The 23,974-nt window shown below is 37.8% G+C and overlaps 1 protein-coding gene across 1 annotated transcript in view; it reads right to left on the bottom strand.

Annotated features, from left to right (window-relative positions):
* Positions 1-1,278: 1,278 nt before the first annotated feature.
* XKR4 (XK related 4) overlaps positions 1,279-23,974 on the bottom strand; it is a 213,068-nt gene continuing 190,372 nt past the window's right edge. The window contains exon 3 of the mRNA XM_058832858.1: positions 1,279-2,225. Within this exon, the coding sequence (XP_058688841.1) occupies positions 1,279-2,225 (947 nt within the window). The remainder of the gene's footprint in view (positions 2,226-23,974) is intronic.

The following is a 23,974-nucleotide window of genomic DNA, read 5'->3' as shown; positions in this document are numbered from 1 at the left end:
AGGCAGAAGAGGCTCTTCCACATAACTTGTTTATACTATGCTTCAGTGAATATGCTTACTAAGAGGTGGCTGAAAGCATTGAGAAGACATCACTTTCACCTTGGGTGGGAGAAATCAGAGCTGTCTCTACACATTGAGAGCTTGGTTGGTCTTTCCTGCTTCTTTTTCTGGTAGGGCTTGTGCCACTTGTTGTGTCCCTCAGGCAATATCAACCTTGCAGTTATACAATGTTTGGCACTAGAAGGGTATGGCATGTCAGTCTCTTGTCACACCTGCATACATTCACACACTGAATCATGCATTCTCAGTCCTGAAACAGAGAAGTTTCAGTGTGTTCAGCTCCTTGTAGCTTCTTCTGAAATAGCTGAATGGGGTCCTCCGAAAAGTTTAGAATATGAAAATTATACTTCCTTGTTCTTTTAATTTTATTTTTTTTTTGCAAATTGAACACTGAATCATGATTATCATTTAATGAATATCACTACGTGCTAGAGCTCCTTATTTTTCCTCAAAACCAGAAGTGAGCTGCATAGAGTTTCTGTTGAAAATAACATCAAGAAGTTAAATTGCATTTTAAAAAGACTTTGAAATTCCACAGCAAACAAACAGTTCTGGTAGTGTTAATTTTAATGACCTAATTAATCAGAATTTAGTTTACTTTCCATTGACAGACTTATAAATATGATGACATTTTTTTTTTAATCAAGAACTATTTTGCAAACCTATTCTAACCTGAAAGGTTGATTTATGGGAATGTTGAAGACTACTAAGCTCCTGTTTTTTGCCCCAGAAAACAGTTTTCCTAACAGCAACACCGTGTGCTACAGTTTCATTATTTTTGAAAAGGTGTGTTTTTGTGTTTTTGCCATTGATTATGGAAATATCAATCATTCATTTCTAAAATAAAATGCACTACTGGCTGAAGTTGAAAGCTCTGGTCAGAGCCTTTTTATTGGTTTGATTGTAAGTACTGTGCAGTCAGAGTTTCATTGCAGTAAGGGGTGGTGGGTGAGTTCCCCCAGCTGATGTAACTGATTTGTATGTGTGGGTCAGGGTTTAGGGTTTTTTGAGGCTTTCAGACGATGCTGCTGTATCAGTGTCCTGCAGACAGACTGCACACAGTGGATCAAATGATAATCATGATGATAGCCAGACTAAGAACACTATAGCTTGCTGCTCTACTTTTAGTACGCAGTTTAGTTGTTCCTACAGCCCTACTGTCAACCCTTAATTTGGACTGTGATGTTGGAGCTGCTTCAAGCTGTGTTTTTGCTTTGTTTACAATGTGGTTTCATATTCCAAGCGCTCCTGAATAAGGGCATCATCCTTATACTGTAGCCGTGGAGGAGCAGGGGAACATTCAAACGCTAAGATTGCCTTCCTCAGGCTCCTGTCCAACACGTGTCTCTCCCATGCTGGGTACCTGTTCCTGAACAGATCGATTTTAATGACAGACTCCTCAATCCTTGGTGGCCGGGATGAAGGTGTGGATGGTGCAGTGGGTCTCACCTGAAACACAGGCACACACCCATCCCTCTCCGCAAATTTTTGATCCCGCTCGCTCGTGACACTCCGGTTGTTGGAGATGGAGCGTAGTGTGCTTGTGGCCACTTCTGGGGGAAGGGTGAAGGCAGCGGCAGGGTCCTCACAAGCACAGCTTGGTGACTGCCCAAACCTTGGTCCATTGGGGTGAAAGAAGGCATAGTACATTAGCATAAAAACAATGCCTGTTAAAAAGCTGCTGAACACTACACACAGTGCTGGTATGGCAAATGCATCAGAGATCGGAGGGGCCTTGTACAGATACCAGAGAACACTCAAGGCGGTGTTTTCTAAAAGGATGACAAAATAATAAATGAAAAGCCTACAGCGTGTCCTTCCTTCCTTGACATTGAACCAGCTGAAGATATAGATTATCCCAACAACCATGTCGAAAACTATCTCTTCCCATTTAGTGATGCAAAACTCTGTCTCGCAGTGAACGATCCAGAAGGTCATGATGCACCAGTGCAGCACGATGAAGATCCCAAAGTACAGCTGGAAAACCGAGGCAAACAGAGCAAAAGTAATGACCCTTGCTGCAATGGTGAAGAAATGCCAGCAAAACTGGATTATAACGGCCATATAACTGATGGGTTTCTTGTCATCGCGGGAGTCACGGAGGGCCTTTTGGTAGGAAGCCAAAGCCCAGGCCAGGGATACAAGGGATGCTGCAGCAGTAAGACCTAGGAGGAAACAGGAGATGCAGTTAAGGCATAATTAGTATGTCAGCACTTTGCTGAAAACAGTGAGATCCTTGCTGCTTTAAATATGTTCTCCACCACTGGCACAATAAAACCTCTTCCTTCCCCTTTAGCTCAGAGAAATGAACCTCTGCTGCTGAGACTTCATTGCCCGATGCTGGATACACACAAACAAGAACAGCTATGAAACCACGCTCTGAACCTCTTCCCCAGCAATTACGTATTTGAAACAAATTAATTAATTCACAACTTTGAGCAAGTCGGGAGTAGGTGTCTCTGTCAGCTGTGTGATTTAAGGGAACCTACTGTGGTTATTGTTTTCAGAAAGAATATGAATTTTCTGATTTTGATAAGTCATTAAAGAAGCCTAATATAAAGCAACCAAGTATTTCTAATTAAAATGCCAGCATCATCTACGTAAAAACTAAATCAATAATAATGTGAGCATAAATCTACATGCTATAAATAAAGTTATGTTACTCTTGTTATATCAAAATTTAAACTAACTGCCTTACTCTTGCTGAGGGAAAAAAAAAATATCCCATTTTGATATTTTCACCACTTTTTAAACAGAGTTTCAATAAACAGAAAATGTCAGAACTTATTTTCTTCTAGCTGGAAATTAACTTTATTTAAAAAATGTTGGAATTTTTTACAGAATTAAAGCTGTGAGTAAAGATGCTCCTAAAGTAGGGGGCTATGTATTTTAATTTATATAGCCATTCTATCTCCAAAATATCACAGAATTGCCAATTTACAAGGCCCTAAACTATAATATTTTAGTAAAACCTGAAAAATATTTAAAGCATTCAAGATGAAATTATTTCTCATAAGATTTAAAACATCAGTTCTGTGAAAATACAAAAACTGTAAAACAATTGTAAAAAAAATAGACCTTTCTACTCCCATTTTAAATGTTTATTATTCTTTTCTCCTCAAGGGAATTTCATTCTTGTCAGTAGGTAAATTTGGGAAAAAAAAAATTGGCTTTGAAACAAACCTGCCTTTTAAACGAATCTGTTGCTTTCATACACTACCAGAAAAACACCCTACATTCCTGTTTCAAAAATGGTATAGGTCAGCCTAATTATTCAAGTGATAAATACTTACATAGCATTCTGGTAGAAATGAATGATAATTCTTCTTTATTAGAAGATTAATTTTTATTTGCTTACGACTTGCATCCAGCTGCTTTGGATGGAAATGGGAATTGCAATTGAAGTGCAAAATCCTTGCCTTTCAAGTGTATTTGTTATTTAAATAAAATTGCAATAAATGTTGCATACAGAAAAAAAATGTATCAAGCCTTTTATATTTAAAACTGGTTTACTACCAAAGCTAATTTTACATACAGCTAATGAAGGAATTCATAAGTCTCAGGATCCCAGACTGCGAATTTATTCATAGACCATTTAAAGATAATGATGTTTCAGCTTATTCTATTTCTAAGCAGTTCCTTAACTTTGAACTAGTTATTGAAGTAAATCAAACTGACATGAAGAAAACATTTCTTCTGTCTGCTGTTAAAAGCTGCTTAATAATTTCAACAACCTTTGGTTCTGGATGCATAGCCAGTATTTTTTTTTTCCCTATTAAACAGTTTTTTTCAGAACTCAACAATCAAGAATATATTACTTTACTATTATAAGATTTAAGAAATTGTATTAATAGAAAATAGTAAATTTAAGCCTACATACATGTTGTTATTCACTTTGAAAGAAAATGAAGAAAGGTTATTTTAAAAAAGAAAGAAAGTAAGTTGTGGAGATAAAGTCTATTTCAACAATTCACTTGGCTTAACACACTAAGATTTTGCTCAGTAAGTAATATAGAGAGAGATTCATTGCTTTCAAGAGGGATTGTGTTTGCCAATGTGTTTCTCCCTTTTTGGCAGGGTGTTAGTAATGTTGTGAGCTCCCATGAATCCATGACTTGAAAACCCCTTTGTTTTAAAAATAAAAATAATAACAAACAATCAGCAAAAATATAGAGCAAACTTGGGATTCCAGGGGGAATTTTTAATAAAACTTCATAATTTTTATTCCCATGCAGATGCTTCCTTCATGGATAAAACAAGCTATCAGCAATGAAGACAGGAAAGAGACATTATAAATTGGTGCTTTTATTTCTGACACATATATTTGCTTTTTCACACTGGGCTGCCTTTCTGTATCCGTTATCTCTGATGACAACCGTGGGAGCTGAAAATGTAAGTTCTTGTTTTCCTGTAAGAATGTTTTAAGTATTGAAAAAACACAGTTCATTTCCCTCATGAAATGAAAAGTTGGGAAAGGTAGATGAATAGGATAAAGATTCTTTCAATACAAACAAGCCACTCTGAATAAGAGCTCAAGAATAGAATTATCAGCACAGGAAAAAATAATGTGAGGGAGAAATCCATATATTTTCTTTGCAAATCTAACTTTAATGACCTCACACACTCCCCCAGAGGTTTGTAGAGATATCATCAGTTTTGCATTAGGAAGTGTAAAATCATTCAATAATGCACACAGAATATAATGTTAAATTCATAGGAATTTCCACTGTTCTAATGCTAATTAATTCATAGTCATTGTCTGGGACATAAAGAAGCAAGTACATAGCAAATAGCTATGTAATTCTGTTATTTAAATAGTCATTAATGGGGAATCAGCCTCTGCTTTTACAGAACTCAGGTATACTAGCATACAGGAAAGAAAAGGAAACAAAGGAATGCATAAAAGGGAAGAATTGCCAGCTGATATACTATGTATCTGCTCTTGGCTACTGGTAATAGTATCAGGGATATAGAATTAAGATAAAGTTAAATGCTTCATGGGCTCCATCCATTTTTCTTTATTGATGAGACCAAGCACTAAAGAATTATTGAATGTAAATTAAAAATGAGAAGAACGATGCAAAAGTGATGCAAATGGCAGTTTGCTAATAAATGTCACTATATAAATAATTCACTGGGAATGGTTAGAAATAAAGTGAATTTTTGTAGCACTGAATGGATAATGCATTAATTAGAATATACTAATATACTACTATGATGCATTTGCTGAGTATATGTTCATATAAACCTCTTTATCCCTTTTTCAAAGAGGAACTAAAATAAATTTCTATTACTATTAAACAAAAATTTTAGCAGTGCAGGTGCAGTCAGGAAGACATAATTGCCACTCAGAAGCAGAGATTGGACAAGATCTGTGGAGCCACTGCTCATGAAGAACAAGAACCAGCTCTCCCACTTGCTCATCTGCAGTCTCTGCACACTTTTTGGGTACTTGCAGCAGCTATCTGGCGTATTTGACTTTCTCGTATTATAAGAGTCTTATATTTAGGGTCTTGATCTTGGAAATTAAGACTAAATAGCAATTCCCAGTGAATGTGTACACCAGCAATTATATGCTCATCCACTACAGACTGTTACAAGAACAGGAAAGTAGGAATTCTCTAAAATGGCCTTAGGAAGCAGGAATGTACGCTACTATTACTTTCTTTTCTACAGCTGAACCTTTAAACACTTTCCACAGTATATGATTTGATCTCTAAATTTCTGTCCTGAGGAGGAAAGAAATGCAGTCTTTGCACAGGAAAACCACCATAATTTGGATCAGGAAAAGGATGCTTTTGTAGGGTTCTAAAGCGGACACCTGAAATACTCTAAATAGCAAAGAGTGGGAGTGTACATACCACTTTCAGCCTTTGCAGCATAGCCCATCCACAATAGTCACAACAGCAAGAAAATAGTGCATTGTATCAGGACAACATTCTGCTGGGAACTAATTATAATCTGTTTTGACTGAAAAAGACAATTTAACCTCTTTTATTCTGTGAATGGTTTGCATTTCTTAATTATTTGGATAAAAGAATGACATCTCTTTAATTATAGATGAGTTACAGATATTCTTAGCAAAGTGAGAGTCTGTCAGACTTTCTGTTTAATAAAGAACAGAATTGCTTTGGTTGAATCATAATTTTAATTTATTTTCATGAAATTATTAATTTCTTTGAATATATGTGCTTGCATTTTATAGATTGTGGCATTTCTGTATGGATACTTTAAATATAATACATAATAACATACAATGAACTACAGATCATTAAAGATAAGATAAAAAACTCACACACATGACTTTCACAAGTGAAAGCAAATGCATATGATGGGAAAGATTGATGAATATATTCACAAATGTAATATTGTTTCAAGGAAGCAAGAACACACCAATAACTAGATGAGAATCAATGGAATTCTCCTCAGTGGCATTAGTGAGAAACATGATTTGGACTTGAAAGATTAAAGGCATATCTGGGTCCACAAATGACTTTTTTTTCTAATCATATCAGTACATATGTTCTATATAGAATAAGGACAGAACAGCTCGAGTCAGCTGGAAGTCTTACAAGTGAATGAAGTGATCAGAGAAAGTGCTCCTTGACATTAAACCTTATTTCAGAAATCAAACTCCTGCCAAGGCATCTGTCTACTTCATCCTTCCTTTAAAACTTGTATTCATCTCACCACTTCCAGGAGTAAATACATCTAAAAGAAGGAATACCAAATGCAGCAGGACATCTAGGTGTGACAACATTGCCTGGGATGTGAGACTTCAAAACGTTATTTTAAGAAAGTCTATATTTTTTGATTTTCCTTCTCAGCTGGAGAAGGGGCACTACATGCATCCAAGCTTCCAGGTGCTTCTCTGAACCAAAGCCAAGGATCTCTGATATTCATATCTTAGTCCTTTAGGAAACAGCCTGTCATGACTGCATCCCCCCAGCTTCAGAAAATGTCTTGCTATATTTGCACATCTTTTGCCACTGCTCTGCAAGTACTGGCACAAGCTAAAGATTCACATGGAGGCAGCCTTGGAGGCAGCTTGACAACAGTCTATGTGTTTCTGCACTAATTCTTTTGTTCCCAAACACAGTGTAGGACAGCAATGTATGCCATGGTGTACATACTGGGCTTCCATATGTGGTTAAGTACACAGAAGGCTTTGAAGGCTTTAAGGGCAGGTTTTGGTCATATCAAGGGCCATGTGTCCAGGTCATCAGTACGTGTTTCATGCTCATGGATTTCATTCCCTGACCAATACTGTGAGATGAAACCTAAAGATGAATCTTTTGTTTCATGCATTCCTATTTTCTAAATGGACAACAATACAAACTCTTGCCCTCACCTGGGCTATTTCCCCATAAACATACTGCCAAAATAATCCTATTACTTTTCCACATCAGCAAGTTTGTCATATATTAGTAATCCTAAATCAAGATCAAAGGCTTTCTGTTCTACTGAAATAAGCTTGCTGAGGTGAAAAAAGGACTTTTTTCTTTTTTCTTGATTCCGACTATATCTGATTGTGTCTAGATTGAAATGGGACCCTACTGAAATGTTCCACTCCTGTGGTTTTACACTCAGACTGTTTGCTACCCACAAACACGGGAGTGTCTGTGTCTGAGGATGAGTCTCCAGTAGTTCACATTTCCAGTGTTTGCAACGGGCTTCATTCATAGCTGGGGATTTTCAAGGCAACATAGATGATTTCATCAGCTTGCCAACATTCAGCTTCATTTTCTCCCACTGCATACCGAGGTGGATTAATGCAGCATAATGGGTGACAGAAACTCTTCCTTATTGAAGTCAGAATTACACCTGATATTACTTCTCCTTTGTGTTACACAGTACTCATAGAGCATGCTAGCAGGTATATAGGAATAATTTCTCTTGTGATTCCTCTCAGCTGCTTTCAGTAGACAATTCTGGTGAGACAACTTTCAGCTGTTTTGTTAATTTGCCCCTCCACAACAACTTACCATTGCCCTAAGAGTCAAGAAATACTCTATGTGTTGTTGTATGTATGTCTATGTGCTACTTTCAACCTTATTCATTTTACCTACTCCTAATTTTTTACCAGCAGTGGTTTGGACTCTGTGTAGAGGACCATGGTCAACTGGCAAAAGTTTGGCTTTTGTATGTATCTTTAGCAGCTTCTTAGGGTCTTTACAGAACACCTGCCTAATGATTTATCTCTTGCTGCACTCAGAGTCTTATCCTCATTGGCAAATCTAAGTGTTAGACAGCATTGAGAAGCTTCTGCTGATCAGCAGTCCTGGTCATAGCTTTAAATGTATGGATGATGGTCATAATTTTGTTTCAAGATAAAATCAAGCACAGTTTCCCATTGCCTTGCCCCTAAATCCAAACTAACTCTTTTACCCAGTTTTTGTTGTTAATGTCTCAGGACTTGTATTAAAAAATTATCAATGAAATCCAAACAGATAAAGAGGGGCAACTTGGTATTGCAGGGACCACAACAACCATGAAAGCTGGCTCTCTCCTGTCTTTCAAAAGACCATAGTAAATGATTGAAGTCTTTCTGCACAGACACCAAAAGCTCCACTACCTCCTCCTCTATCAGTAGAAGTAATCAGTTTTTTCAGATACTGGAATGGAAGTCTCGCTGCCAGAACACCCCAGCTAAGGCCAGTTACTAGCTCATATGCTGGGTGATCTCTTCCCTTTCAAATACATTTTTGTAAGATTCGTTAGTTTCTTGTTCTACTAAAGATGTGCTATACTTAAAACTTTCAGCTTAGGAGTCCTTATTAGCCACCAATCAAGTTCAGTCCTTCACTGGCAGTGACAACCTCCAGGTACTCATGTGTGCTGTGTAGTCTGTATGCTGCCAGGCTTGGCAAGACAGCATGAGATCATTTTGCCTGTTAGGAATCTAAACTTAGACTCTGTACTTTCACAGCTAGACTCCTTGTCTGTTAGGTAATTTGGTGTCTTTTATTCCAGGGATGTTTGTGCAGCACAAACATACCCACTGACTCCAGGCTCATTTCCATGATTTCTACATTTCAGAGATTTCAATGGCTTGAGCCTGCTGCAAGTAGCTTGCAGAAACCAAGGGATTATTTGGAGGATACAGCAACCGCAAGCAGAACAAACCCCCCTGCCATTAGCTCTTAAGAAACATCATGACAACCTAATGCTAAGTTAAATATAGGGCACCATCTATGGGAGACAGCTCCACCTGCACTGCTCTGTCCCATGCTCTGTGTGCACAGACACCTTTCCACAGTGCCAATTCTCCCAGCCCTTCTCCCTGCCACCCAGCAGGAGAAAGAGAAAAAGATGGAACTTCCTAGACATGCAAAAAATCCTGTTAGAACTTAACTCTTGAGGAAAAGCCTTTCTGGTGGTCCACATTTCTGTGGTTTCACCGGCACTCCTCTGTTGAACTTATAAACTTTTGCTTTTGCAGCTTCTGTACCAATTCTATCCTAGCATAGTTCACTGATTTGGAGGAACCAGCCACACAGATTTTCATTCCATGACATCTAACAAGATCAGCTGGAACTTTTCTTATTGGAAATGATTTGGAAAAACATTAAAATGAACCACTTCCACCCCCCCCCCCTCCCCCGCCAAAGATGTACACAGGAAATGCTATTTAGATGATTTAAGTCTTCTATTAAAGAATACACAATTTAAAATACATATATACATATATACACACACATATATATATATATACACACACACTCACATATATATGTAGATATGTTATACTTAGTCAGAATGAGAGTGCAGAAGCATGAATAGGGGGAAAACAGTATTAACATTTGTTTCTTTTTCTAAGTCACTGTGTCACCTGCCCCAAGGTTTGTGTGCCTTCTCAGCTCACAGGGCAGGGGCCTGCCAGATGTTGCTGGCTGGCTTGGCACTGCTGCAGGTGTGGACTGAACCCACACATCAAAAAAGGGCAAGAAAGTAAAACTTTGCACAAACAACTCCCAGAGCAATGATACAAAACTGGAACTGAGATGGTACAAAATATGAAAAGAGATCTGTTGAAGTGCAAGCATGGTGGTGCTACTTAGATTGGTTTCCTAATCAGTTCTCCATGAAACTGTTTTCTAACTGTTTTCTAATTGGGTCTCAGATGCCCATGTGTTGGCAGGGAGACACATGGGGTGGCCCTCATGAGGAGAGGCCAGAGACTGTCCCACGTGGGACACAGGTGTATCCAGCCAGTTTCCAGCCAGATCCAAAGTGAGCCACCACAGGACACAGCTGAGCCCATCAGCCAATATGTTGGTGCCCCTGGAAAAGATATTGAAGAACAGACATTTAAAAATATCTTACAGGCAGAGAAGGAGGGGGGGGGGGAATAAGGATGAGAGAGCAGCCATGTAAGCACTGAGGTGAGAGAAGAGGGAAGGGAATGAGGTTCTCCAGGCAGTTCTGAGAGAGAATCATGGTAGAGCAGGTAATTTCCAACTGCCTCGGAAGGACCATGATGGAGAGTATTTACAGCCTGCAGCCCATGGATATTTCTTGAAGGAAAGTATGACCTTTGGAGAGACCATACTGGAGCAGTTTTATCTTGAAGGAACTGTACCTTTCAGGAGGGATACCATACTGAAGCAGAGGGAAAGTGTGAGGAGAAAGAAGCAGGAGAGAGAAAATGGTATGGACTGACTGCTACTCCGCTTTCCCCATCATCCTGTGCCACATGGAAGGGGAAGGCAGAAGGATCAGGGATGAAAGAATGAAGTTTATTCTGGTAAAAAGGGAATACAGGGGAGAAATCTTGCTTCTAATTTAATCTGTGTTTCTAACTATCTATATGTGTTTTCACTGGCAATAAATTATATTAAAAGTGAATCTGTTTTGCCTGTGGTGGTAACTGGTAAAGTACCAACTTGTACCCCAATCCACAAGGTTTTTTTATCCTCTTTTCTCACCCTATCCAGCTGAGGAAGCAGTGAATGAACAGCTGGGTGGGTGTCTGACTGCAGCCCAAGGTCAACCCATCACACGAATCACCTCACACCAATATTTATTTGCATGCACAAACTGTACATATGGGCATGGCTTTAGGGGCCAGGTTGTACCTGTTCCTTCGAGGATCACTCAAGAAAATTATTTTCCCCTTGCACAGGGACACCTGAAACATTCCTCAAAATTCTCAAAGAGGGCCTCAAAACCCTCTTTCCTCTTAAGGGTGTCTTGCCACCTGCCAGTGACCTACAATATACTGGCTGCCTCAAAAATGTATGTCTGAGAATATCAAAGTTGTCACATTATTTCCTGAGATTTAATGAGAGGATGTGGGAGAAGAATGTACTGAATACCTGGGAGAATTGGAAAGTTACTACAAATACAGTTTTTCAATTTTTCAATAGAGAAAAGTAGAAATTCTGGAAAAGGAAGTGCTTATAAATTTTTTTGTTTTAGTTGAACATAGTCACAACAAATTCACCATCTTAATTTTTTGAGTGAAATGTAAAAAAATTTGATGCTTCAGTAGTTTTCTTCATAGATGTAGAGATATATTGAAAGTGAGATACCACAGTAAAAATCAGTGTAAAATACAAGCCACAGAGTGTTGCATCATGAAAACTGAATGAATCCTTTAACTGTGTTCAAAGAAGCGAATAAGAATTCTAAAGTTTCAAAGAAGGGACAAAACATCCTTCCAAGGGATATTTGCCTTGACTTTAAATATGCTTTTTTTTTCAGTCTGAATTTATCTATCTTTGGAATTCAGCCACCGATTTGGCTGAAGTTTTGTAGCATTCAAATGACTTAAGCATAATGTTTCATGGACCTTCAGAGTTTTAAAAATTAAAGGTTTTCAGGGCATCAGTTTTTTTTACTAAGAAGCTCTCAGTACTAAATAGCTGAAGACAATTTTCCCAAGCCTGAAATGAGCTGAAGAAAGATATGTATTTTTACAATTAACCAAGATTTCTGATGTGTTTTCCACAAGCATCCCACAAGTGAAACAGCTTGAAATGATCATACTGGTTGCAATATGGTGGAACATATCAGAAATAGTATCTGGCAAATTCAAGCTATCTCTTCTGAGTATTTTTTTCAAGACATAGTGAGTATCTTAAACTACAAATAACACTTTCACACTGGGTCTAGAAATGTCTGCTGAGGATTTGGAAAAGGAAAAGCTAAATTGATATTTCAAATACACCAGAGATTTTTTTATTTTTTTTTTAAAGATATTGCTGTGGCCAGCATCCAGCACAGACAAGACCAGAAGCCAAGATGCATTTTGGCATGAAAAATATCCCACATATCTTTTACTAAGTTTTATTACAAATCAATAATAAGGAACCAGGTCATTGGCAAAAAAATATTGACTCCACACAAAGATAGCATGGGGCCCTTAAATCTCCTTAAGTCGTGATTTTAGGATTGGCTTTCAGTGGTTCATAGGCTCATACTGGCCTTCTGAAAGGGGATAAATTTCAGCCCTCATTAAAGAACTGATATTTCTCCCACCTGCACATTAAAACTGGTCTGAAGTTAGTACCTTATTTGACACAATTTGCCTAAGAAATATTTTGTATATGTAGCATTTTTTTGTGTTTGTCTTTTAAACTTTTCTAAGCCCACAAGAGATGTTGAGGATAATGCCTGATATGATGATCTGGGACAAAACACAATTAGTGCCACTATGAAAAAGAAATCAATTTAGTATTTGTTGAATCCCACTTAGCAAAGGAAAAATTTGAGCTGTTAGCTCATTTTAGTACATGAAGAAGTTTCCATTGGATCAAACTCTTTGCTATGTTTCTTTCACTTCGAAAAAGTTCAAGTGTATTTTCACAATAATTCATTAAACAGACTTACTTTTCTGTCAGTGGAAAAAGAATCACTAAGCTCTTCTCCATCTCAAAAGAAAATCCATATTTTCACCTACTGTGAAGATAATGTAAATTGAAGCAAAGTTTAACAAACTGTTTTGAAGAATACTCAGTTTATTCTGGAGATTAATTCTGCTTCCAGCTCATGCCATGCTTGGATTATTTTAGGTCTCATATTTATATCTTTGTCTTCAATATTTGTTGAAAAGCTCTTCTTTATTGGTAAGGAAGCTCTACAGCTATATATCTACCTATGTCTGATGTAGTTGGAATATATACACATGATGTATGCAGGTAATACACAGATTCTGTATGTATGGCATATTTAGAGTTATATACTCCATGCAGACAGAAAAGCTGTTGCAATTTGAATATACCAAGCAAAATAATGACTCAAAATTTCCTCTGAAAAGCTTTTCCAATCTGTGGAAAATCAATCTGTGGCTTGTGCCAAAAATTTGCACTTTGTTGCAAGTTTAAATGAATCCAATTTCCATTTCTCCTGCTTGTCTAGAAGATTGAAAAAGTTCCTGGCTCCTGCCATTAAGCTTTTTTTTTTTTTAAATGTATAAGTACCCAGAGAGAGTGATTGAATGACTTCTTCGGTCTTTCCCCAATATTCTAGGTTTATGAGTTCCTAGAAGACTTATAACCCAGTGGTTGATTGACGACCTCTGAGACATTTTTTTCCCTGTCCTTTGAATTTCCTTGAGTTGCTCCTTCCTCCAGGAAATGTGAGTCACAGAGCAGGGAACAGTGGTCTTACTGGTGGTGTTCAGACTGGTTTGATCTCTTTTAATGTGCCTACTGTAATTTTTTCCCTCTTCATTCATGGATAATATAAGGTTGAAAGCCTCAACCTGACACCGAGATCTCAAAAAAGCTCTTCTCTCTCCTGCTATGCCATCTTCTGAATTACTGTTTTCTGAGACAGAAAATTTCCCATCCTATGGGTGTAGTCTGTGTTTCTGATTGTAAAGTACACTCTCCCATATTAAACCATAATTAGTTGGTTGTGATAATTTTGACCAATCAGTCAGATAGGCCTCTGATGGCAGCTGTCCTGATAGCACTACCAGCTACCCTCACATCTCTGTGCAAAAACAAAGTCATTGCCAGTCACTGCAAACCCGGCTGGCAAATGATACATGTCATCATCCATAAGGCTATCAAACAAGATGAGAGCAAGGACAGGCATTTAGCTGGTGCTCCTGAGCACTCCCTCACTTACTCTTTCCTAATTTTCATATCCTTGTAGATGACAGATTTTAGCACACTTTGTATGAGCTCTACTCCTTCCTGCTTCAAGATCTCATGTGATTATAAGTCACATGAAGTTTAAAAAAAAAATTATACATTATTCATTATGGTTTCTGTCATCATTCTAATTTCTGAGCTTGTCAGTGAATGATAACAGGTCTGGGTAACAAGACCTGATATCCAGTAAAAAACCAAAGGTTTGAAGAATTCTACTATCTTACTTTTACTTTGTTACCTGAGTACCCAATTGACATTCCTATTATTTTCTGCTGAATTAAAGTCAGGATAATCTATACTAATGTTTATTTATGTGCTCACTTCCTTTTAAAATCTTAGATTTATTTCTTTATGCATCTTCACATCAGTCTGCTCTGTGGCAATTGTTAAGAATGGCCAGCTGATTTCAACAGAATTTGACAGAGAAACAGATGTCTCAAAGATACTAAGTTCTGTAAGGTTTAAGGAAGATGGCAGCTAGAGAAGGGCCCAAAGAAATGTTCCCACTTAAAGTATAGTGGACTTCAGGCATTTCATTTTTATGCCTGAATTTCAGGCATTTTTATGCCTTCAGGCATTTTTATTGCAACAGCTAGGGACCAATTAGTAAGTGAATAAATATGTCCCTGGCAGCTGGCAAATTCATAAGGATGTAACTTTGAGCTAATCCCAGCAGATATTGCCTCTTAGCCATCCAAACCCAAAGTCATGAGAGAGAACTCAGAATAAAGCAGGGAGTCAACAGCACAGTGTGACAACCCAGGGGATCTGAGAAAAAAATGGATGTATTTTCAAGGCAGTGGTTAAGGCAGGAAATGAAGCTTCATTATTTTTGTTACTTGAAGAACATATATTAATAGGCATTATCCGTTTTTTCCACTCATCTACTTCTCCAATATTTTGTCAAAATATAATGTTCCATTGTATGCAGACATTCATGACAGGGTCCTCCAGGCTGGAACATGATATAGTTTGGGCTGGATGTAGAACACAAAGAGGGTCCTGCAAATGGGACGCGAAGACTTAGATCATGTTTTAAAGATTACTGAACATCTGCCTCAAAGTGCAGATAAATGAGTATTAGTTTTACACCAGTGTGACTGTAAATCAGATTCTCTGCAGACTCAAAGGGAGAAGTGACAGTCAGCTACATACCTAACATTTATTTGATTTATTGTTTTTTTGATAAAGTGTGACAGCAGATTATCAAGGCTTTTTTATGACACTGATCAAGAAGTTATCAATTCACATCACTAGGGCATTTTAAGAAAGAGAATTTCAATAATAAAACATTCAATATATAACAGTTACCTAAGTAAACAATTTGATATAAAAATCCAGTATTTTCTCAACCTCAGCAGCAGTAGTAACAACTGATAAAAGCCCAGAAGCAGTAGTTCTAAGCCTACTGGTGAATATCCTAGACTAATTGAATAAATTTACTCTGGCCCGCCTTATTAATTTTGATTTGGAGAGGAAACAGGATAGTGTGTGTGCCCTGGATTGGGGGAAGGTGATGATATGCTATTTCCCTTCAGCTTTAGTAGTTGTTTGGATGTGCAACTGTGAATGACTCTTCATTCAGCCTGCAGAAAAATAGCTTATCTCTGCTACTACTCACTTAGCTAACTCATCCCTCTCAGTCAATTATAAACATAACTATTCTTTAGAAAACAGAGTTCATAGAAAGTCCTTTCAGCCATGCCATGAACACACTACCAAACAAAGAATCAAAACCAATACCATGACAAGTTAACATCGCATTTTGAGATTTGAAAGGAAATATGAAAATACATTTCAAAGAGTTCAGATTCCCAGTTAGAGAAAAAAAGTGCCATGATATATTTGAGTAAATGATCTTCACAGAGAGATGAAATAAATAGGTTAGGCAATTTTTTTTTATTTTTTTTTTTATTGTTGTGGCTCTTACTAGAGCACACACAAACATCTTTCTCCAAACACTCCAGCAGAGGTGGGAAAAAAATATTTCACATTAATTAGAAATCCATTCAGTATGTACATAGATTGTCTCTATGTTTCTGCACAGTTTTAATGTTAGAATACCAAGATAAATTATATTTTGAGCTCCTAGCATTTAATTTGAACTCTTGGCACTTCTGGCCTGGTTATACTGTAATGAGTTTCAGATTCTTCTATTGCTATTTCTGACTGTTTTCAAACAACATATTATGGGTATTAATACTAGCCAAGGAATAAATGCAACACTTTTGCATTTTAAAGTGTCATACTTTAACCTAGCATACTTAAATTATTAATTTTTTTTTCAAATCTTAACCTGATCTGGGAAACAGAAGACAGAAATTTTGTTTTGATCATGCCTAGAACAGTATATGAATACAAAGTTGTTTAGATATTTTCCTTATTCTGTTCTTGAAAAGCAATGTCTATCGAGGGGAAAGAGTGACTTAATTTATCTTAGATACTCAGCTCTTCCGCTCCTCTCACAAAATAACTACCATAAGCCATAGATTAAATATCTTGTCCATTTCAGTTCTACATATTTTCCTTCTACTCTTTCTGACCCCAAAAGGATTCAGTGTCACCTCCCCCACTCCCTCCCAAAAGCTCCCTGAAACACCTTCCTTTTCTCTTTGTCACCTCAACTGCAAGGTTTTCCAACTGCTCTTTTCCCAATGATCCTTATATTTCTTGCTTTCCCACAGGTTTCCCAACTCATATATTTGTTATCTGTAGAGGTGCTCCAGATTCTCAGCGCTCCTCCTCTCTTCCTATGTCCATCTCATCTGGTATCTCCACATCCCTGTACCCATCCCAGCAACAGGACAGGGTGCCCAGGTATCTGGACTTTGATAAAACCTCTTGATGGCTGGAGCATTGAGCTGTCTGGTTCAGCAATGTGTTGCTGTCCACCATAAAACCAGACAGCTTCCCTCTCACGCTCACTCCTCTTGGCAGCAGCATCCAGTCCCAGCAACTCAGTGCTCTGCTTTCCAGCCTGTGTGTACACACACATAGGTCACACTTATTTGCTCTTCTTCAGGCTTTCCCCCCAAGGCAGCTCATCTGCTTTCCTTAAACAGACAGGTTTTTTATAAGTCCTGTTAACTGTGCTTATCTTTAAAAACTTTTTTGTTAAAAGATCCTGTGACAGCAACAAATTTTATTGGAAATTAATATTCTTCTTAATTTTAAAGAAAGTTTTACTGGTGTTACCTGCCTCGTATTTTAACACAAGATGTCATATTGAGGACAAAAGTCTGCTTGTGTGAGTAGCTATCAAGTCAGAAAGGATATTCACTGCTTCCTAGTTTTTCCAAAGCAGCCTTCATTATCTAGGGCATTTCAATTCACTTTCTCTGTTCTGACTAGCACTCCTATTTCCTAAATTATGTCATCAGAGTAACCCATGCCCTGTTCCTCTATACATTTTTATTACCTCTCTTTCTCATAATGAGGTGAGGAAACTCTGAATGCAATAGTCAAGTAATCAGGTAAAGTTACATAGACTGCAGGAATGTATTTGTAATTATTTGCTGTCACACTGTGTTTCTGTCTGCATTAAAATAATTTATGCTATTCACAGAGTACCTAGATCCATAAATTCATAATTTAACATTAAAATGAATAAAGTCATTGGCACGATCTCAACATAGCCTATTCTCAGTGCACAGAGTTCATAGACTGGGTACCTCAGAGGCTTCTGGGAAATGTAAGTGATGTTTGTACAAAAAATGGCTCCTGACAATATTCAGTTAGTAAAACATATTATTTCTGTCCCCAGTATAAGGTTCCCTCTCCTTTATCCATGCTGAAAAGGTGACAAAATTTCCCCTTATAGCTCCATTGTATTCCTCTAAGCTCTTCAAGAGGAGCAACGTTAGCTCTCAGAATGTGCATATTCCCGTGAATGGGACATTTAACAATTCTTTGCAGATCTAACACCTTTTCTCAAAATATTTTAGTATTCTCTGTACTCATGGCACTATTCTTAAAATAGCTGATGAAGAATGTCAGTATGACATCCATTTTTCCGAGGCATGAACCAGAGAAAAAGGAACTGAATGATTTGCCTGAAATATCAACCTACAAAGCCTTTTCAAGAGTAGGAACCCAGGAGTCTTAAAGCAGAGTGTATTATCCCAGGCACAAAGAGCATGGCTTCAATGGCACTTCAGTATCACTTTGCAGCAGACTCCTTGGCTAAACTTTCAAACACCGAATTATCTGTCTACATTGGTGCTGGGTTTATCAGAGGACTGGAGCAGCGCTGCCCATGAGCCAGCACTACAATCTGTGCCTGCACTGCAGACATTGGCTCACCAACGTTGAGATGGATCTTCAGAAACTTCTTTCCTGAACAACCAGTTTGCCAAAAAGATACACAACTTGTATATTTTGGAAGCCAGTTGAGTCACACTTAATCTGTCAAAAGCAACTGGGTTTCAAAATAGGTGAAAGCATGAAGGAGAGAATGTTTTTGAATTATGCTTTTTACAGTTGTGGGCAGTGACAGGTATTTATTTCATTCTTTCAAGTACTTGGCTAGCAACTACAAGTCAGAATTATCACAGCTGCCATTTCTCAAGAGCTATTTAAATCAAGCTATCTTACCAACTTAACAGCTTTCTGCATTCTAGATCAAGAAGTTTATCTTCTTACAACTGGAGGTGATGCTTTGTGCCTGTGCTCACCCAAGACAGCATTTAACCACAGTGTTTGAAGCATGCTGAGAATGCCTCCTGCGAACCCTGGCATGCCTTTGGGTGACTATAAGAGACGTTTTCCTGGAGTTTTTCCAACCCTACGTGCCATTCACAAGATTATCACACTGGTGGTATATTTGTTCAAGACTTGACATTTGTGCACACAAATTTCTAACGGGTTTCGTGCTAATTCACTGGCAATAACTGTTAGGTGAAACAATTCTTAGATTAGTTTTGCAGAGGCAAAAATTCCAATTGCTTTTCTCATCTGAGAGACTTGAGGACTAGGTATTTATGAGCATTAATCCTATGGGTCATTAGCAGAATTTCGTTCACTAAACCCTTATGGGCCTTTTTAAAATATCTGATCTACTCAGTACAATTATTCAAACTGCAATTTGAATTTATTAGTTTTGGCCAATGGCACTCTCCACATCCTCATCTGGAACTTCTGAGCTATACAGGGTATATGCTCTGATGTTTAAATAGCAATGTAATAGCAACACTGTCTATATCTGCTTAAATCAGTTATTTTCTGAAATATTCAAGATTTGCTACTTTTCTATAAAAACTTCTTTTGCATCTTTAGGAACCAAGCAGCAGTTTTACTGGCATATTTGCAAGTAGAATATTAACAAATTTCCCTAACTCTACAAACGCTATTGTATTTTAGGTGTCACCAACCTGAATTGAATTATTACTGCATGGTAACAATGTCCTCAAAATAGAAATCTATAATGTGAACACTTAAATTCATGTAATGAATGTCAATTATTCTATTACTCTGCTCAGTGTATAATTACAGAAAATGGAGAATATTCTGGGCTTGCAGTTTCTCTATTGTTGGACTGTTTGGTAAACTTGACTGGCAGCTTCTCTGTTAATTTTTTTTTTAACCAGAAGGGAATCAAGTCATGCAGCCATTTTGAGTGACAGCTAAAGAATACTGACTAATGAGCAAACACTCCACACAGCATTTTAAAAATGCAAACACCATCCAGGAAAAGGAATTGAAGTAGCCAATTTGTATAATAAATTATTTTATTAGGCATGCATGATAACAGAACTGAGGAAAAATGGGATGCCAATCCAGGTGGGCTCGATGCAGCAGGAATCCACAGCACAGGATGCCTTGAAAGGCAAGCACCACACACCTTGGCTAAATTGTCCATTAATTAAATAAGTTGCTAATATAATTAGCTTGCTCATTTTTGCTTTCCCAGGCTGAAATTAATGAAAGAACCCTTTGCACTTTTGAAGACAGACACTTACATAATCACACATATTTACCATAGGAAATGTAGGTCTTTGGCCTTCAGAGTAGGAGGATGGATTGAGGGAGTTTGCCAACACTTTATCCTGGCATAAATTAAAGGTGGCTGTGATTTGCCTTTGCTGCTGACAGTTTTAAAGGATTATTGATTCAGCTGACAAGCTTTGGAGGAGTGTAGCCACGTTGCCTTTCCCAAGGCCACAGTCTTTGCACAGGAGGGAGCAGCTGCTTGCCTTCCAGGGCATCAGGGGATTGTTGCACACCAGAAAGCTCTTCTGGAGTCTCTGGCTGTGAATGAAGGGCTGCTCTGTGGTGGGAGTAATTGCCTGTGCTTGTGAAATAGGTGAGCCAAGCAATGCAGGGCTCTTTCTTCAGCTACAAAGCATCAAAGCCTTAGAAAACCACCTAAGTTAAATGCTTGTGAGAGAAGACAGTAAGGGAGGGAGGAAATCTGAGCAAAGGTTTAGTGCATTGTAAACAACAATGAAAAGAAAGAAAGAAAGTACTTGTGAGTCTTGTGAATCTTCCTGTGAGGAAAAATAAGGTTCACCAGAACTGCTTTTCAGTAGAGGCATCCAGTCACACAGAAGGAAAAGAATACTCCTGAGGAACATAAAGAGCTGGTTTTTTAATACAGTTCTCTCTTGTGCTGGTTGTACTTGCCAACATTTCACTTTAGGGGTAAAACTTCTGGTTTGTTGACCCTTGGTACGATGAGGTGCAAAGGAAATGCATAACTCTGTAGGATTTGAGTCATGTTAAATCCATCATAAGAAATTTGTGAAATGTCAGGTTTCCAGTTTCAAAAGTAACTTAACCTTCGGCAGTAATTAAGTGCTTAACCCCCCTGATGCCAATGAGAATTAGACATTAAAGAACTTCAGATGAAATCCTGTGGGCCAAGATCTCCACATCCAAACATAACATTGGTGTTAAATTTGCTGTAAAACTCCTACTGCAGTTCAAAATAAACCCGTATGTGGAATCCTTAGTGTCAGCTCCAATTCAGTTACAGTTTTGGAAATGTAACCCGAGGGCACATTGACCCAGTCCCTTGCTCATAACTTGTCCACTGCCTGTCTGGGAAAATTAGTTTTCCCAAGACTTGAACTGTGTTTTCAGTGGTAGTATTCTTCTGCTAGCTGTTAAAAGCTTCCTGTGCTGTTTCCAGGGCTCTATCCAGCTGAGACACCTGTGTATCATTTTTCTTCCTTTGGTCAGTCATGCACCCACAAACCTGCTTTTCTTCTGTGCCGAAGCTCTGACTTAAAGAATAGATCTCAGTGAAAAATCCAAGATAAGGCTAAAGCACCATTAGAATGACCTTCCAGGAGGGAAATTAGACAGGGCCAACTTTTCTTCTGAATTAAATTAATACAAATGCTCAGAAGAAGCAGCAGTACAGCAAACTGCTTCGCTAATGTTTACCCAGCTGAAACATCAAATAGCAAGCTCAGAAAATGTTCCAAAATCCTATCCATGATTCTGATGAAAGTGAAATTATTTTTTACCCCTTACAGTTTGTGTTTATCTTCTGTAATCCAAAAATCCTGTGACGTAAGTTTTTTATTTTAAAAATTTTTGTTTTATTCAAAAAAATGTCAATAGATATTGAACAAACTTGGGGGAATTTTCAAGGTTAATTGTCAAATCCTTCATGACATCATGTCAACTTCTCTGTGGTAAATATAGGCTTGTGATCAGCAGACTGTCAACTGTATTTATTTATAAGCCAATGTTCCTAGAAACACATCTAAAGGCTATACTTAGAGGTTGTGCCACAATACTGCATAGCTGCAAAAACCGGTCACATATGGAGGTAAACAGTTTTGAAAGGTTAACCCTCCTCACTTGTGATATGCTCTGACATCCTGTGGATGCCAACTGGCTGAACACAACACAAGAGGAAGAGCTGTGGGTATGTCAGAAAAGCAGACAGTTGCTTATTTGGATCAAAATTCACAGCTTAAAATGGTAGGATGGAATATCTGCAGGGTAGTATAGGAAGGTCAATGATATGGATGTTAAGACCAGGAACAAGCTCACAACTGACTTAGTCCTCAGTGAGTTTTATGCCTGAGATCATGAATATTTATTCTAAGTAATCAATTATTTATAGTAGATAGCATGCAAGTACATTTATTATAAATATGTTTTAAATACAGTATTAGTTTAAAAGGCAAGGCACCTAGTCACTCTAGACAAGCATGCAAAAATTCTCAGAAAGATTTTCAAGGTCTAATTTTGTGAAGACTTAAAATAAACATGTCTCACACTCATCTGTTCTGAGACAATCTCCTAAGCAAATATGAGCTGAGTGTCAGTAAATTCAGTTTGGTATGCACTCCTCTTCCAGCTAATAGAGCCTACGCTATCAAACAACTCTCTCAGCTAATGTTCCCTCAGTTTTTAGCCTCAAACATCCTTGTAAAGTATTATTATGTTTCTATTCTCATTTTATAAATTAAAAACTGAGAGACTTCTTTAAGAAATGTGGCTTAAGAGTTTTTTTAATGCTTGGCAGTGATGAATGATTAGTTCATCTCATTCTTTCCATGCAGCCAGGTTAGGAATTTTTAGAAACCAAATGCAATTTGATTCAAGCCTTTGTCCTTGGTAAAAGATATCTAGGTAAAATTTAAAGACTGGGGATATACAAATAGTTGGACCTTAATTCCTATGAAACTCCAACTATCCCAACCAGCATAATGACCTCCAGAAGTTGCAAGATTAATCCATTTTCCCATGTCTCTTCCCATAGAGCCCTGTAGAAAAGGTCCTTCCTGTTCTACAGGGCTCTATGTTCTCTTGCTAAGAAGAACAGATAATTTTGTGGTCAAGAATATTTTATAGAAAGCGTCATTCTTTTTGCCTTAAGCCCATCAGTAAGTCTGAAAATATATGCATTGCTGTGATATTTCAGAAGACATATCCCATGGAGACAAAGATGTAAGAATGAAATGAAAAAAAATCTCTCACCCAAAAGATAAGGCATAACTTACACCAGTCACATGTAGTCTAGGATAAAAATACACCTCTTTGTTAATGTCCAGTGAATTAAAGAGAAGTGGTAGGCCAGTGTTTATATATCCTTATTCATACCAGGTAGAATTGTCCTGTTCCTACATTAGCAGCCTTGTTCAGGGTCATTGTAAGGACCCCTGGAACTGTTCTTAATGACACTAAATATGTTTGAGAATATGCAATATCGTTTTTCACAGAAATGAGTTGTGATGATCACAAAAGTATGATATAGAGAGGCAAACAACCTGTCCATATAACTCTCTGCAAAACCAGATTGTTCAACTTGATTGATACATAAAAATGTAATAGCAATGGCATCTGATCATTGAAAGTATTTAAAAAATTTAAAATATTTAAAAACCCGCCAAAAAATAAGGAAAATTCATTCCCCCAAGTTCAAATCTACACACTTCTTTTTCTTGTATGGTGTTTTTATAACAGTCTAAAAAAGGTCTTGTCAGAAAGGAGCCTTGAAAGAAAACACTGTCCTTAAGGGTTACTAAAAAAAGAAAGTTAGTTCAGAAGAAAAATGTTCTGCCTTGTGCAGGCTAAAACAGAAGGACCAGCAAATTCCATACAGGCCAATGTAGGCTTACCAGTGAAGCTAAGTTATCTCCAGTGTGTTCTTTCCAGACCATCTGGTAAGGTGTGTGGTTCTGTGTTGCAGGGTATGGCTGAGACTGTGCAGCATTTGCCCAGCCCTGCGACACCATTCCCCTGTGTGTGCGTGTCCCCTCACGCTTCACTTATTCCTTCTGGCAGGCTGTGCTGGTTTTTGCTGGGGTAGGGTTAACTTTCTTCCCAGTGTCTGTGTTTTGGATTTGTGC

This window comes from Poecile atricapillus, chromosome 2 (assembly GCF_030490865.1).
Source record: "Poecile atricapillus isolate bPoeAtr1 chromosome 2, bPoeAtr1.hap1, whole genome shotgun sequence".
In the NCBI taxonomy this organism is placed as follows: Eukaryota; Metazoa; Chordata; class Aves; order Passeriformes; family Paridae; genus Poecile; species Poecile atricapillus.
This window is presented reverse-complemented; position numbering and strand designations above follow the sequence as displayed.